At 37.3% G+C, this 16,916-nt stretch overlaps 2 protein-coding genes across 2 annotated transcripts; one reads left to right on the plus strand and one right to left on the minus strand.

Moving 5' to 3' along the window:
- Positions 1 to 1,523: 1,523 nt before the first annotated feature.
- LOC144439328 (RING finger protein 148-like) lies at positions 1,524 to 5,875 on the minus strand. The gene is made up of 3 exons (XM_078128609.1): positions 5,829 to 5,875; positions 4,403 to 4,716; positions 1,524 to 1,729 (listed from the first exon to the last, which is right to left on the minus strand). The coding sequence occupies exons 1-3, from the start codon at positions 5,873 to 5,875 to the stop codon at positions 1,524 to 1,526; spliced, it is 567 nt and encodes a 188-aa protein (XP_077984735.1).
- Positions 5,876 to 6,760: 885 nt separating this feature from the next.
- On the plus strand, positions 6,761 to 14,320 carry LOC144439329 (sodium- and chloride-dependent glycine transporter 1-like). Its single transcript, XM_078128610.1, has 13 exons — positions 6,761 to 6,826; positions 7,332 to 7,524; positions 7,915 to 8,046; positions 8,503 to 8,851; positions 9,224 to 9,356; positions 9,624 to 9,758; positions 10,232 to 10,460; positions 11,225 to 11,337; positions 11,716 to 11,856; positions 12,488 to 12,587; positions 12,741 to 12,841; positions 13,122 to 13,292; positions 14,144 to 14,320. Exons 1-13 carry the CDS (start codon positions 6,761 to 6,763, stop codon positions 14,318 to 14,320), a joined length of 2,040 nt encoding a protein of 679 aa, XP_077984736.1.
- The last annotated feature ends 2,596 nt before the right edge of the window (positions 14,321 to 16,916 follow it).

Below are 16,916 nucleotides of genomic sequence, written 5' to 3' on the forward strand. Positions count from 1 at the left end.
ATATCTAATTAAATGGGCACAGTCCAGGTCTCAACATTTTTTCTGCATTACGCTTGTTTTATGTATCTTATTCTACTTATTGAAACAAATTTAATAATCACTAGTGCATGTCCGGCAAATTTGTAGCAACAGACTCCGATCCCAGGCAAACCTATTAGTAAGTGATTTGATAACGTTGTTGAATTTTAAATATCACGAAATGTGACTCTACAGTAATCACTTCTTCTATCAATTAGTTTATTCTTTAACATTTATAAATGGGAAATTTGTCGAGGAGAATTGATTAATTGTCACTGTCCTTGAATAACTATGTTGTCATAATTTCATGATTAATGTTATCTATATCTTCCCCTAATTGTACAGATAAGAATGGCCGTGGTGTCTTTTAAGCCAACCGATTAGGCAGCTAGACTTCTATTCTGCTCTTTGATGGTTTCATACATAATTGATATCAAATGTCTATAATTATACCACACTACATTAATCTCAGGATATAGTTCACTTTAAGTTCAAAGTAATAGCTTGCAAATGGATTAACGACTGCTGATAAAATGTTTTCCCTCCGCGATACCATGTCTGGAATGACGTCAATAGTCTGACCTCCAAAAAAGAACTGTCATTTTCTGAGTTTTTAATGAAGTTCCTGTGAGAGATTCCATGCGAATTTCGCATTCATAGTTGTCAGGGAAGACGAGTATTAAAAGATGTTGACATGCCGGTAATGAGTAAAAGATAAACTATCCCTTCCTTCTTCCTTTTTATTCCTTCCTTCTTCTTCCTTCCTTTATGTCTGTCTGTCTGTCTGTCTGTCTGTCTGTCTGTCTGTCTGTCTGTCTGTCTGTCTGTCTGTCTGTCTGCATGTCTGTCTGTCTGTCTGTCTGTCTGTCTGTCTGTCTGTCTGTCTGTCTGTCTGTCTGTCTGTCTGTCTGTCCTCCCCTCCCTCCCTCCCTCCGTCCGTCCATCCATGTAGTCATCCTGTCAGTATCTCTTTAATTGTTTTTATTTTTGCTTCGACCTAAAAACAAACAAAATGTCGGTCAGAATACACCTGGTAGTTTGATGAAATGTGTGCAGACATCGCTGGGGAAAGAAAACAGACGTACATGAAGGTCAAGAAGACAAAGAATTTCTTATCTTTTTGAATTAAATCTAAAAAAAATGTTTAGGGTCGGAGGCTGGTTGCGTTATCGCATATACATATTTTTTTATTAGATCTAAGTTCATAATATTGGTCATGACATAACATCACAAACTAACGACGATCAAGAATAATGAAGAGACCTATATCTCCAACAACTTTATACAATGTAGGTAGAAAAAATGGTAAATGTAAGAACGACTTCATAACGTGAGTGATTTGTGGAGAAATTGATCATTGTGTTATGGAAGGAGAGGACGATTTGGGGTCAACACTGTATAATAGTTTATACATGCCCAGGGTACATGCTGTACGTTTATCAAATATTTACACGATTTGCATCGCTGTCTTTTATCGTAAGTCAGTCTTACGTTGAATTCATATGCTAACGAGTACTTTTAACCACTCCATGTACGTATACCATGCAGAAGATGAATAATATGTAATGTCTTTGTTGTGTTTCTAGTCTGTCCGCGGATGACTTAATCACGTGACCGACTCGTATTTCCAACCAAACATATTGATGTTCCTCTGCCTTTGATCTAATGTATTGGCCGTCTTCGTATGATATCATTACGGCTGGCAAAGTACCTGAAATAACACCAAAGAAATTAACCCAAATAAGTTATCTTTAAATGTGGGCACATGTCGTATCACACAGGATTTAAATAGTTTACATAATATCATTCTAAAAATATGTTGACGCTGTGAGAGCTAGGTAGCTAGCAGGCTAGTGAATGAATGAATGAATGAATGAATGAATGAATGAATGAATGAATGAATGAATGAATGAATGAATAATTGCATGAATGAATAAATAAATGGATGAATGAACGAACGAATGAATGAATGAATGAATGAATGAATAAATAAATGAACGAACGAACGAACGAACGAATGAATGAATGAATGGGTAGGGCTGGATGGATGGATTAACGACCGACCGTATGATGTATTTGATCAATCAATACACCTAGGCAGGGTTCCTTAGTGCAATAACTATCAATAATTGTGACTCAATCTTTTAACGACGATCAACACACCACCACCACCACCACCACCACCACCACCACCACCACCACCACCACCATCACCACCACCACCACCACCACCACCATCACCACCACCACCGCCGCCACCACCACCAGCTGCAGCAACAACAACAACAACAACAACAACAACAACAACAACAACGTTGTCGTCGTCGTTGCTATAGTCGTCATCATCGATTTCACCAAGAAATGTAAAAGCACGTACACGTACGATTAAAACAAACAGGTGAGTATGAAACAACAAACTCCCGATCTAATCACTTTGTTTTCTCCCCGTCAAGTAATAGATATGTCTAAAAGTTAGCAATCGAAAACGGAAATTACATTTAAGAACTTTATTATGAGTCCATCATGTCATCTACACTGATGCCAAACTCCTTCAGTAACCCAACGTCTCACTGAACTCCACCTATGCCCTAGTGTAATACATCATACAGTCAATTAGTGTGTATGTAAAATGATATAAGTACGTTCCAACACGGATAGACTGATAGAAAATAGTAATTAAATCATGAAACAGGAATGTGAAAATGTTAAAATAGCGACCGCACTGTGTCGTCGAACTTTAATTCGTGTATTGCTTTTTCACAAGAGATTGGGCTTGTAAGGTGCTTTCATAAATAGAGGATTTTTGTACAGTCAACATACTTTGAATTCTGTTAATAGCAATTCCGTCACGAATGAACAGATTGAAGTCATGTGATTTATTCGCCAATATAGGGTTCACTGTGTTGTGTTGCGGTAACACAGATGTATGTTGTGAGGAGATATGCTCCACTGACTTCGCACTATGAGTATACTGTGTTCGCATAGTTGTTGTCCGATCTGAACCTGTACTTACGAGACTGTTAGAGCGCATCAACGACCAACGTCTAGATATTGTTCAATGTTACCAAAACGTCCTGTGACGGCATGCCATGTGTGAAAGTGAAACGTGTAACCTTCGATATCAAAGTATTTACATATGTATTTACAGATTAAAGCACAACAACTAACACATAAATAAACAGAAAAACAAAGACAAAGCTGTGATCAGTGATGCACACTTATTTCAAGGTAACCTTGATGGACTTGATAGCGTATATAACCATTTGGTCTATGTCAGCTCTACATACAGTTATTGACGCTGTCTTTCACAGAAGAGAACGTGACACATAAATCAATAAGTACAGGTACATGACTAGTCTTTTAAGTTATGTAAAGCGAATCACTGCTCCTTGGAAAATTGCGATGAAAACGGTTTAGTCGACAATATTTAAGTTGAATATTTCAGTTATTTGCAGTCTGGATTCCATTTCTAATGACGAGCTTTCGATAAAAAGGACCTACGCATAAATATAAAAAACAGTGGGTATGTACTTTTCTACCGTTGGGGGCGCTATATATAACAATTATTACCCCACTAGACCGCGCGCGGCGGGCGCAATTTGTAAAGCCCGATGTTAGAGTATAAATGCTTCCTTTTTATATCATTCTGAATTATATCGTATTATTTATAACGTGAAAAGTTAAGTAATTAAGAATCAAATGCTTTCGGAATTGAGAATATTTGATGTGTAGCTAACACAATAGATAGCTAGTCCAAACGAATTTAAAGTTTTGAAATTGAAACCAACACATATCTACTATGACTTCGAGGCTTACAAAAAACACAAAGTGAGTGTTATACTGTTGAGTTAATCCCTTTTCCAAACGTTCAATTTTCTAGAATATAGAAACAAACTGGTTTAGTGCATTTGATGACTGTGAGGGCGTAGCCTAGCTGCATCTTCGGGAACACAATCCGAGGTTTTGCATGCGACTAACGCAAACGAATATTTTCAGCTTGAAATACCCATAAATGTATATAAATGTTCTATTTTGTCTCATACTCTACACTCAGAAGTGGATAAGACATGCCTTATAGTAAATTTAAAGGACTTGTTTTTTCCCCCGACTTTGTGTCATCAGCTAAAACCATGGAGTCATTCCACAGTTACAGAAGCATGACTAAGCATACACAGTTTACTTTTAAATTACAAACTCCTGGAAAAAAATTAGGTAGTCTTAATTTGCTGTAAAACCATATTTGTATCAAATGCGTGTCTACGTACAAATTAGATTGTTTGCCTATTGAACTTGTTCGGCAATATTATACAACTGGCAACATTCATGGGTTTACTATTACACCAATCACCATATATGATAATTATATACAACGTTCTGTACTTACCAGTATAGTCCATGGTAAATAGAGATTGATAGGCAACGTCGTTTTGAAGTAACATCGCCGATGCACCACACTCGGTGACGTAAGTGACTTTGTCAGTAAATGGACATTCTCCACGAATGACAAATGCTATCCAAGTTGAGTTGACCTTATTACCTAGGGTACTACAGCTGTCATGTGGGTCTGACAAAATTAGAAGTCCGTCAACTGGTTGAACTGTGCCGGTACCAAACTGACCAGTAACCGTGATAAGTTCCTCCGAATTTATTACATGTCCATTAGAATCTATGTAGCTGATATTAAAGCTGGCTGTAACACTGGTGAAACAGTGTATTTGAGAAACAGTATAACACATCACCACTAAAATGGATCCAATGAACATTGTGGTGGCCATGGTTGTTCACAGAGTAATCCTAACCGCATAGCATCAAATCGGCCTTGATGCTGATACTTTCCCAAAAAATTACTTGTTCCGATGGCGAACACTACACTACACATGTACACCTTGACTGGAGTAAAGCTCGTCGTCCATAAATCAGTGGGCTGTACTAGGTATTGATAATTACGCGTTCCACCAAGTTCTCTTCTTTCTAGACAGCACCTTACGTTTATACAATAATTAAAGAACCGAACTTATAGACAAACTTGCAGACAAACTGTTCCTACGTGCGTCGCAATTGGAGTTGTTTATATATACATGTAGACTCGTCGTTACGTACTTCAAGTGTTAAACGCTATCTTTGTTCATTTGTACTACAGTTAATCCAGATAACAATAAAAATAGTGTTTACAATTGTTAGAAATCGGTCAATTTAGGTAAGTAATACCTTTATTGTGCACTATTATAATGTCTCTAGTATGGTTCCTTATCATCAAGGACGTTTCCCTCTTTCTAGAATTGGTGTACTTTTCTATTCAGGGCATTCACCCAAATAATACAGTAAATAACATCGTGACATGCACTGAAAGAATGCATTGCTGTTCACAAATTGGCTGGTCATCACATCAGGGGGGTTCGTCTCAATTGGTAATGAGATCAACCGTTTTGTGTGAAGATTGCGGGATATTCTTTAGATGATAATAGCGTGGCTAGAAGTACAAATTGTGGGCCATGTATTGAAGAGGGATGGGTATGTACGTCTTTATTATATGTATACGAAGTACCACGTCATAGCCTGAAGGAGTTGGTGTACACCTATAGTTTGATACAATTGATTTTTGTCATACACATCTCGCTAGTGTAATACTAGTGCTAGGTGCAGGATTTTGGTGACAGTGTTTAGTTACTATGGCAACAAACGATAGTGGACAATGTATCCGTTTTAAATAAAGAGAAAGTCCAGTTGGACTTGTACCTACCTTTAGTACACCTGTATTGTTACCATCTTACGTAGTATTTGGGATGTGAAATAGCATCTCAGTAACCTACTCAACATTGAAATCTCGTACAGATGCGTTACTGCCGTCACAGGCCATTTTGCAGATTTCCTGCAAGGGTAATTATGCGAACGCTATACCTTTTGTGACGTCATCATTTGTGACCCTGTCTTGGCAGATACAAAAAATGTATTTAAAATAGATATTATTAAGAAGTCATTCTTGAAAATAATTGTTCAAAGACAGTCATAAACTAGAACTAAACTAAAATACGTTGTTTAAAGTGAATAGAAACGAGATAACAGGAAATATAGCAGACAACACTGAGTAAAATAAATTTTATATAAAACGTTGTATACGTGTGTCTACAGAGTTCCTACGCTTCAAAATAAGAGTACGGGGATAATAGATGTTGCTTCAGTGATCTGTACATGGTCTGTGACTCCGAGCTCCAGTATCTCGACCACAAACTTAAGTTCTATTCTCGCGTTGTGCTGTGTGATCTTGCGTCTACACGATTCACGGATGACACGCACGACGCGCGACGCGATATTATTCTCGAATGCGCGCACTACCACTTGCTTGAATGGGGGAGTCAATGTCAAGTACGAATACATTCGTATATCATATTCTATTTTATTTAAAAAAACGGTGATTTATTTCTGAAATCTGAAAATGTCATATTCTTGCAAACATATTACGAAAACCATTTCTCTAGGTATTAGGTATTGTGAAATAGATCTAAAAAGTTCCACGAGGACTAGTTATTTTACCTAACCCCTCTTCAAAATAGTATGATCCTGATGACGTAAGAATACTACAATTTTCGATTCATGATACAGCACGCAAGTCATTCTGCAGCAAGATGTACACTTGTGTACTTCACAATATGTGTTTACACTGTGCTCCGTTTTTGCTGTGCTTCAAGTCGCTCGAAAATATTAATATGACTTTCATAAAGTATTTTCGTGGATGCAAGACATAATGTCGACGACTCTCAGTGAATCGAAAACGCCAGAAATTCCAGGTGTTGTTGATATCAGAGATAAGGTAATGATACAATAATGTTCACAATTCCTTTTTTGACAAGGCCAGCTTGGCCAGTGTTATTTTCCTTAAAAAGTGAATGTTTAATGTTATATAGCATTCTTTATTTAATTCGTACAAATTGCAGACATTATAACCAGCGGCTCAAGACGGTAATTTGAAAATATGGAGTGTTCATCCCACTAAACAGACACATACATAAAGGACACGTTATTGATCATTGATTCGATAAATTGTTTTGTTATTTGTAAGCACGCGACGCAAAATATCATATCAAGTCCCTTTCTTGAAGGAATATAGACGAGAGCTTTCGAAGAAATGAAATGTTATATATTTTTTACATAACACATTGAATCCCATGTTTTAGAATAACAATTTTAAAGTATATCATTCAATGTACGTTGAGGAGACTTAACACGTTGATCTGTGCAGTTCCGTCATCTGAATTCACATTGCCTCATTTTCAATCAATATTATTTCTAATTTCATTATTATTTTCTTTTCTCAGGAAGTCGAAGACAATGCTCACATAGTAACCGTGGACGAGGTGCCGAGTAATACGTACTCCAGCGACAGTGCCGATTCCATCAGAAGAGAAACATGGGGTAGCAAATTTGCATATATCCTATCTTCTCTTGGCTTTGCCGTGGGACTTGGAAATATTTGGAGGTTTCCTTACCTGTGCTTCGTAAACGGTGGAGGTAAGAACTGTCAAACGACTAGACCAATTCAAGTCTACATGCTAAATATGTTGTATTACATGATATCAAAACATGTTTACGCACTAAACAGATAAGGGATTTTGCTCTGGCTTGCGAGAACTTTATGTCAACTGAGCATTAACTTAACCGTCAACCTTTCATTACCCAATCTTAAAAATTCTCATATAGAGCGGGCGTAAAAAGAAAGAAAGAAAAAAAAACATTATTAATGTATTCCTTACTTAATCAATTATTAATACACGACATAAAATATATGTTACTAAAGTTGTCTTTTTAAAAATCTTTATTGTATATAATCAACATTAAAATAAAAGTTTATAATACACCAGGACATCATTTTAACAGTCACCGTTCTTTTATTTTTTACAGGGGCTTTCTTGATTCCTTATTTCATTAATTTGATAATTGCTGGATTCCCTCTGTTCTTCATGGAGTCCGCACTTGGACAGTTTGCCAGTCAAGGATGCATCAGTATATGGGGGTGCTCCCCTTTATTCAAAGGTAAAACACCTCGTACTCTGATAATAAAAGTTTACACACTGTATTTACTCATTTGATTTTTGTCTATCCGGTCATCCATTCACAATTTTTACATACTCAGTACTTTGCATTTCACAAAAGTTTGAAATTCACAAACGTTGGCTTTAATTTCAGCAATTACGACAGAAAATGTGCGTACACATTGCAAGACTTCGGTGCAAAGCATCCTTCCTCAGGGACGTTACAACCGACATGAGTATGTAAATCTTTACACTGACAGTAATTAGATGGGCACTCAATTCAAAAGTATAATCCTTTCATACTTATGTTCATCGCTGCTTATTCCTCTCAATCCGCTCCTTATAGTATCAGATACATGATTCATAAATTACTAAGTAATGGTCGATGATAATTCAGTATAAATGCCACTATGATTTGAAGTCTTTCGAATACAATGTATCGTTCAATATGTTACAGGAATTGGATTTGCCATGGCGAACATATCTGCGCTAGTTGGTTTATACTATGTCGTCATCTTGGCCTGGACGAACTTCTACACGTTTGCAGCTCTGACAGCGTTACCTGGTGTACCGTGGCAAAGCTGTGATAACCTCTGGAACACCAAACACTGCGTTGACTACGGCGTATCTATGATTATGAACGAGACTTGTGGTCCAAATCAGACGATGATTGCGGCACCTTCCGTCGTCGATGCAGTGTTGAACATGACTGGTTTTTACGACCCCACGGCAAACGAAACCGCTATGACTTACAATTGTTCACTACTGAACAAAACCATGACCCGACCAAGTGAAGAATTCTGGACGTAAGTTGGACTCATCGCTCTTTTGTTTAAATGCTTCACATAAAAACCTTGATAAAAGTGTTAAGCATGACCGAGTGACGGCATAACCCGGTTGCATTCTGATAGCAGTTATACAACACCTGGATTGGAACGCAGTTGATTACCTTCGATGAAAAATGGAAAAATGGATGCTATCTATCGACATTTTCTTCTGTAATTGGATTAAAGTTACGGAAAAGAAAACATAATTTCAACTCTAGTCACACATATACAAATACAAGTAAAAACAAATAAATTGAAATATTTGACAAGTCAGCGCATGTTGATAGTAGTAACAATCTCGGAAATGATAATTACAAGTTTCAATTGCCTATTTTGTCTTTTGATTAACAGTAATTATGTGTTAGAGATGACAGATGGTATTGACAACTTAGGCGGAATGAGATGGGAACTCGTTGCTTGCCATGCGTTATCTTGGATTATTGTAACCCTGTGTATCATCAAAGGTGTCAAATCATCTGGAAAGGTAAGTTCACTCTAGTAGTTACTAAACACATGGATTCCGAAGTATTCTACTTAACAATCTACTAGTAAAGAAATGCTGTATCTGTGTGTATCTCGAGTCCACAGTTGCTCTGCTCACACGAGTTTGTACAAATATACATACATGTGTGTACATCTTGACTTGTCGAGGACTGGTTTGTCCGAAGCTCGCCCTCTACGGTCTGAAGATCACATATGTGTTGACAAAGAGTAAGAATGTTGACTCGGTGTATTTTCCTTTCCTATATAGGTGGTTTACTTCACGGCTCCATTCCCATACTTCGTTCTCATTGTCTTACTGGTTCGTGGTGTCACATTACCAGGATCTCTTAGTGGCATTCTATTTTACATCACTCCACAGTGGAAGATCCTGAAGAGTGCAAGGGTATGTATAAAACTGTAATGAATTTTGAGCATGTTTAATCGACTTTAACATTGTAGAAGTTTGTTTTATGAACATTTTATGAACAAAGGTTTTAGCAAGATAACAAACTGCTCACTCCAGCCAGAAGCAACAAAAAATATGGACAAAGAAACTGTTAGCTGGTGGGTACATGAGACACGCGAAAGACGTTAATTATGGAATTGTAACTATTTGAAGATAATTCCAATATGATCAAATAATCCCGGAACACCTCAAAACTACTTATGTCGGTTGTATCATAAAAATACTACTTGAGTCATAAAGAGATCTGGTATGAAGTCACGTAATAAAATATGCAATTCACTTCGCAGTTACATTGATGTATTTTGCAATTTATTGCCCACTTCAATCAGTATGGCTTTTGCATGGATTATCATGTCAAGTTTACAGCAAAAAAGGAGACTTTGGTCTAAAATCATTTCCCCAACGATTAGGTTTGGAAGGATGCTGCTACTCAAGTGTTCTACTCACTTGGCATTGGATGGGGAGGTTTGCCAACTCTTGGCAGTTATAACAAATTCAAGAACAACTGCTACCGTGACTCACTGTTTGTAGCCACAGCCAACTGCGCCACTAGCATCTTTGCTGGCTTTGTCATCTTTTCAATCATTGGTTTCATGGCACACGATGCAGGTTTACCAATCGACCAAGTAGTTGATCAAGGTAAGAAAACTATGCGGATTGTGGTCATACAAGAAATCACGTGTCTGTCACGGTATCAGTGTGAGTTTGAGTGCATGCTTAGTGTGTGTGTGTGTGTGTGTGCTTAGTGTGTGTGTGCTTAGTGTGTGTGTGGTGTTTGTTTGTTTGTTTGTTTGTTATTTTGTATTTACAGTATGCAATTTGAAATGCAGCAAAATCAAATGAGTTGAACCCGAAGACGTCAAAAATATAGTGTTATGGAAAATGATTGTGTAATGCATTTATTTATCTCTGGAATCATAACGGTTGATAAAGCAAATAATTCCCAATGGAATGAAAACTAACAATGATTTGTGACGTAGAAACAAGCTTCAAATCCAACCATCTTAACTTGAATGTGCAACATTCTGCAACAGACATATTAACCCATATCTCCAAACTGCGCATCATATAGGAGTCTTTTCCTAGTAGTAGTGAACCCAAATCCTCGCCCCCATCGAAATTATCTTGACATATAGAGGCCTCCTGTCCCCTCCCAGAAAACTGCCCTGAAGAATTGTTCAACGCTGTGTGAGCGTGCACGACTCCATCATTGGGAGGGTGGGGATGGTTACCTACTAATTTATCTTCGATGCAAATCTACGCTAAGTGAGGTAGGAAATAGAAGCACCATGCCAGCCTCAGGGATAATAAGACATGTACACTCATGTGTAATCGGGGCTAAATGCTACTCATTTTCATTTCATACATATTTAAATTTTGTATGTGTATATTTTTCTATTAAGGAGCTGGTCTGGCTTTTATTGTCTATCCGGAAGCTGTTGCTAGACTGCCAATGTCCGCACTGTGGGCTATTTTGTTCTTCATCATGATGTTCACACTGGGACTCGACAGCCAGGTAAAAGTCAACGCATCATTTCGAAATATAAACTCACCACAAAAAGGAGATATACAGTGTGTATATTTGTTACTTAGTCTACATGAAACAACTCTGAAAAGATATTTTCATTTGGCAATCATTGCGTTATACACAGAACAAAGACGAATGCAATACACGGATAATTGATTCTTTTTGTGTAAAACGTAAATGAAGTTTGAAACGTTAGAATGTTGACTGGACTCGGAGAGTATGGAAACCATGGCAACCTGATAAGAGAGAAGAAGGAGGCGTACAAAAGTCTCTGAGACTGTATGCTTTATCTTTGTCTTATAGCAAAAAGGCATACAGTGCAAAGAAAACAAACAATAAAATAAATGTGCTTTCTTTGATTTTTAGTTTGTGATGATGGAAACCGTTACCACAGCAATAACAGATGAATTGGCATTTCTGAGTCCAAGAGTAAGAAAGAACAGAAGTTGGATTATCTTAGGAACATGCTTTGCCTTCTTCCTTCTTGGCTTGCCTATGGTAACTGCGGTGAGTACTTAAGATTACCTACGGGAGCCTTCAGTAATTACAGGGGGAGCGCTCGAGAGCGGGGAGGGGTCACTTTTTGCAAATCAGTTCTCGTTGAGGACCATATTTCAAAAACAAATTTAGGGGAGAGTTACATTTTATAACTTTGGCTGAATACATTATTTAACTTCGCAATATTTTGTGAGTTCGGCATTCCATCGCTGCCACCACTGTCAAATCACATGGCTGTCAAATCCTACCACTGCCACCATTGTAGTTTAATAAGAGCAAATCAGCGTACAATTGTATACTTTCCAGGGATTTAAGAATTTTGAACTGTACCATTAAAGGTTTCTGTTTTGGTTGTATACTATATAATAATGGTTTATTGCTTCTTAAGGCCTCCAGCCCATATCGCAAAAAATTTACAGTACTAGATTACAAAATCTGACGGAAGTGTACAGAAAACAAATTAGCAAAATTCCTTTCTTAAAACATCTGCTCTGTATACATACGCAGCTAGGTTTAGAATTGGTTGTATACTATATATGATAGAGAGGAAACTTACAAATTAAAACTTGAATTATTTAATTTTTGGCAGGTAGATTATTCATACTCCTAACCCTAACAACGAATTACTCTTCTTTTATAGGGAGGTATATACATCTTACAGTTGTTGGATTGGTATGCGGCAGGTTTTTCCCTGTGTTTTATTGGATTACTCGAATGCATTGTCATCGCCTGGGTCTACGGTAAGCTTTGATACCTTCCAGTTTCACAAAACAAACATTGCTGCACTTTCTCTCTAAAAACATTTTATTCCCAAAAAATTGGATATTTATATGTAGAAAATGAAACATAAAACACCACTACTATTGTATTGTTACTTCAATTTTTTTTTTCAGGTATTGATAAATTCTGTACCGATATTGAAGCAATGATCGGCTATAAACCTAATCGTTACCTATGGATATGTTGGAAGTACCTGGCACCTGCAACCTTAGCAGTAAGTTTGTTACACTGCATTTAATATGTCATTGCTGACTATTCTCAGATCGTTGTGTCATTCTTACAAGTTTTTTCGATACTTGTGATAACTTGATGAGGACAACAACAACAACAGCAGCAGCAGCAGTGAGCCATATATCAGAATGGTGATACGATGAAGTATTTTTAGTTTTACAAAGTGTTATGGCTATTAACATCTGTATGATTTCAGTCTCAGAATGAATGATAATTATCTTCGTATATTTATCAAAGACATTTTCTTTATCTTTTCTTTCCAGTTCATCATGGTTTTCAGTCTGGTGTCCTACACTCCATGTCAACTCGGTGACTACGTCTATCCCAAGTGGGCTGAAATTGTTGGCTGGATCATCTCCTTATTGTCTGTTGCCCTCATCCCGGCATATGCCATCTACCACATTGTCAAAGTCAAAGCCAACTCAGCCAGTGAGGTAAAATGAAATAGCATAGATTTAATTGTTTAATATGATTGTTAAACAGGGGTCCATACACGATTGGGTCAACGATAAAAACCACTTATATGTATTTAAAATAAATAAGAATGCAACAACGCGTCAACAACTTTTAATAAAAATATTTGTGCAAAGTATATGTATCCGTAAGCTTCGTTGCATCTCTATAGTGGTCCGATCGGCGGTTGTATAGATACTTGGTGATTTTACCGTTGATGGTTGTTTGCTTTTAGGTTTTATTCCTTATTTATTGTAAACATAACCAATTAAGTCGGCCTCATGTGATTCCGCAACACATCAGTCATTAGAGCAATCCATAGAGTAGGGAACCTTGCTTTACTTTGGCATTTGTTTCACAAGAACTACCCATGTTACACCAAATACATGAAGTTAGACAGTACACGACTACAATAAACAGGAAACACATAAGACTTTGTGTAGATTCCATGCCTAGCATTGATTTCGGCTATTTCCTATGGTGACAAATATCGATTCAGTTTGTGGGTGATACCCCATATCAACAGAATAAACATAGAATGTACATACATGTATCATAGAGTATTATAAATAGACATATGCAGTTATCGAGATCTTACAAATTTCATACTGGGGATCCTTCATCGACCATGCTTATATTTTCATAAAAGTAAAGCAAAGGAATAAAAAACAGATAGAAACAAACAAACAAACATACATACACGACAAGCAAATTGCAAACAAAACTCCTACGCACTGTCACAGTGTTACAAGTTTAAGTAAAGACGATTTTGTTGACTGACCTTTGGTTGACTAACAGTGTAATTCAACTCAATTACGTTCATTTCTTTCAGCGTATATGTAATGCTGTAAAACCACTGCCACAATGGGGACCTGCTCTAGCTGAAGATCGACTACAAGCTGGTTATCCACCTATTCGTAGGGAAAGACATATCTCGCAGGAAAACATACATCATTCCATGTCACACTTCATTACCGTAGATCCCAAAACGGACAGTGACGTAACCTAGTTACCATGGTTACTTGGCTGACAATTGCTCTTTTTCTCATTTTTTTTCCTTTAAAAAAACCAAACAGTGTAGACCCTGTTGTCACTGGCTACACAGGAACACAATTTAAAAACTTTATCAATATATTCCTGTGAAATAAAATCTTTAGCCGTGCATGGTTGAAAATAATAATTTGGTAATCATTTGGTGTCTTTATTATACGTGTTGGGCGACTGTTTTATTCAGTACTAAACATTTTGTGATAATCTCATTGCCTTTTAAAATTACTTGTTCCGTGAGTTCATACATTTCAACTATATGTATACAGGCTAGCTGTAGATACCTACTATGCATATTTCCAGATGCCACTTTCCCCTTAAAAGTTTGATAGTTTATGCCGCGAAATTATAATATTAAAGATGAATTAAATGAAATTTAACAAACAAACCAACCAACAAACAAACAAACAAACAACCAACCAACAAATAAACGAATTATATAAGAGTTCAATTGCACAATAAAATGTCTGACAGTATCTTGAACTGTACATATCCGTAAATGACCTCTTCATGAGTTTGGTAATGACAACTATCTTTTCAGTACGTGACACAATACAATTGCCAGATATCACGAATGGTGTCTTTGTTTCAGTAAAAGGTGCTAAGGATGTAATCTTGCCATCACTGGTAATACAACCCACGAAAAAAGACCAGAGCGTTTGCTTGAATGAAGTCAGCTAAGCCAAGACGTCATCATACAAAGCCACAATTAGTGAAAAACAAGAGTAGGTGCCTTTGATGTAGGTCCACACCACGCTGTTATCAGTTTATTTATGTCTGTGGAAATAACATATCAGTAACAATCATACTAAACAGAGTCACGTGATCCAGCCTTTGTGGCGTTAATGCTTTGATAAGTTCCTGGCACTAATTACATTTTATGTCTTTGCATGAACATTGTCTCATTCCTGCTTACCACAAACAAACAAACAAACAAACAAACAAACAAACAAACATACATACAAACGCACAGGTATATTTTTACGGGTTGTAGACGTGAAGTTGGGGATGGGGATGGGAATGGTCCAAGGTGAAAAAAGAGGAAAATCCAAAAATGGCAGATTGACTGATTATGGCGTTGAATAAAGACAAAACACTAAGTAATATTTATATCCCTTTAATATTGGCAATAAATACATATATCAATATATGAGTAACGAATACTTGACCGCCATCGTATCAGGATATATTCTTCGATAGGTTACACAAGACCTATTACATGTCCTTCACCGTCAATGGTGAACTAATTACAGTAGAGAATAGAAGATGGGGTAGACGAGTGAAGGGGGAGAGAGAGAGAGAGAGAGAGAGAGAGAGAGAGAGAGAGAGAGAGAGAGAGAGAGAGAGAGAGAGAGAGAGAGAGAGAGAGAGAGAGAGAGAGAGAGAGAGAGAGAGAGAGAGAGAGAGAGAGAGAGAGAGAGAGAGAGAGAGAGAGAGAGAGAGAGAGAGAGAGTGAGTTAGTTAGTTTGTACATATATTGAGAATAACACTAACGTTACAGAAGTGTATCTATTGATCAGCTGCAGCAAGAGAATGCATTCAAACAATGCATGTACTTGTATATAATATAGGTTAGGTAAATAAAAACAAATCTTTATTTCAATTTCTGGCGCTGTCGTCGTGCACCGAAAACGTATATATAGTTAATAATAATAATGTTGGTTTCTTATATAGCGCTTTCCCACTCCGTGCTCAAAGCGCTTTACAATTATTACCCCTGGCTCGGATCAGAATGGCACAACGGCCCTTTAGTCTTCCTCAACTCCCCGGGGAGCATACAATCCATTGCAGCCATTTAAGCGCATAGGATTAAAGCCTTCACATTGCAACCTACATCCTACCAGGTCCCCAGTTATACAGCTGGGTTGACTGAGGCACAGTCGTGGTTCAAATCTTGCCCAAGGACTTTAGCCACTCAGAAACAAACAGCAGGCAGCGACGGGACTCGAACCTGCAACCTGTAGATTCCAAGCCGGTCACGCTAGCCATTCACCCATCATGACTCCACTTATAGTTGTAGTTGTATTGCTAGTACTCACAATGTTCCCAAAGATCCTTTGAAATGTTGTGCAAATTAAACTAATGATAATCAGAAGATTGGTAATCTAACTTATACATTTGCTATTATAATGATAAGCCGAGCAGAGTACCTTAATTACGGGGGTACGGGCGGGAGGGAGGGGGGGGGGGAAAAACACATATTGGAAAAAACAAGAGGGAATATATGTATTCACAATTGTTGTGTTTCCTGTATAATATATATGCAATACTTACACAAAATGCAATGCCATCCCAAGGTAGAGCCCAAAAACAGGGATCAAAACACAGTTGCGCCAAATATCAAACCGCTTTTGTTTCATCTTGTGTTTGTAAGCCTCTTTTGTTGGAAAGTTGTCTATAATTGGGAAGTAAACCACACAATAGATTTAGTATAAAGTAAGTGCAGGTGAGACACTTTAAGAACCACACAGATATAAAACTCTTGAAAAACTTACAACACAAGGAATACACAGTAGTGTTGCAGTTAAGCTATATGAATTTGGAAATGTAATGGTTCA

The sequence above is a fragment of the Glandiceps talaboti genome, chromosome 8 (genome assembly GCF_964340395.1).
Source record: "Glandiceps talaboti chromosome 8, keGlaTala1.1, whole genome shotgun sequence".
Lineage (NCBI taxonomy): Eukaryota > Metazoa > Hemichordata > Enteropneusta > Spengelidae > Glandiceps > Glandiceps talaboti.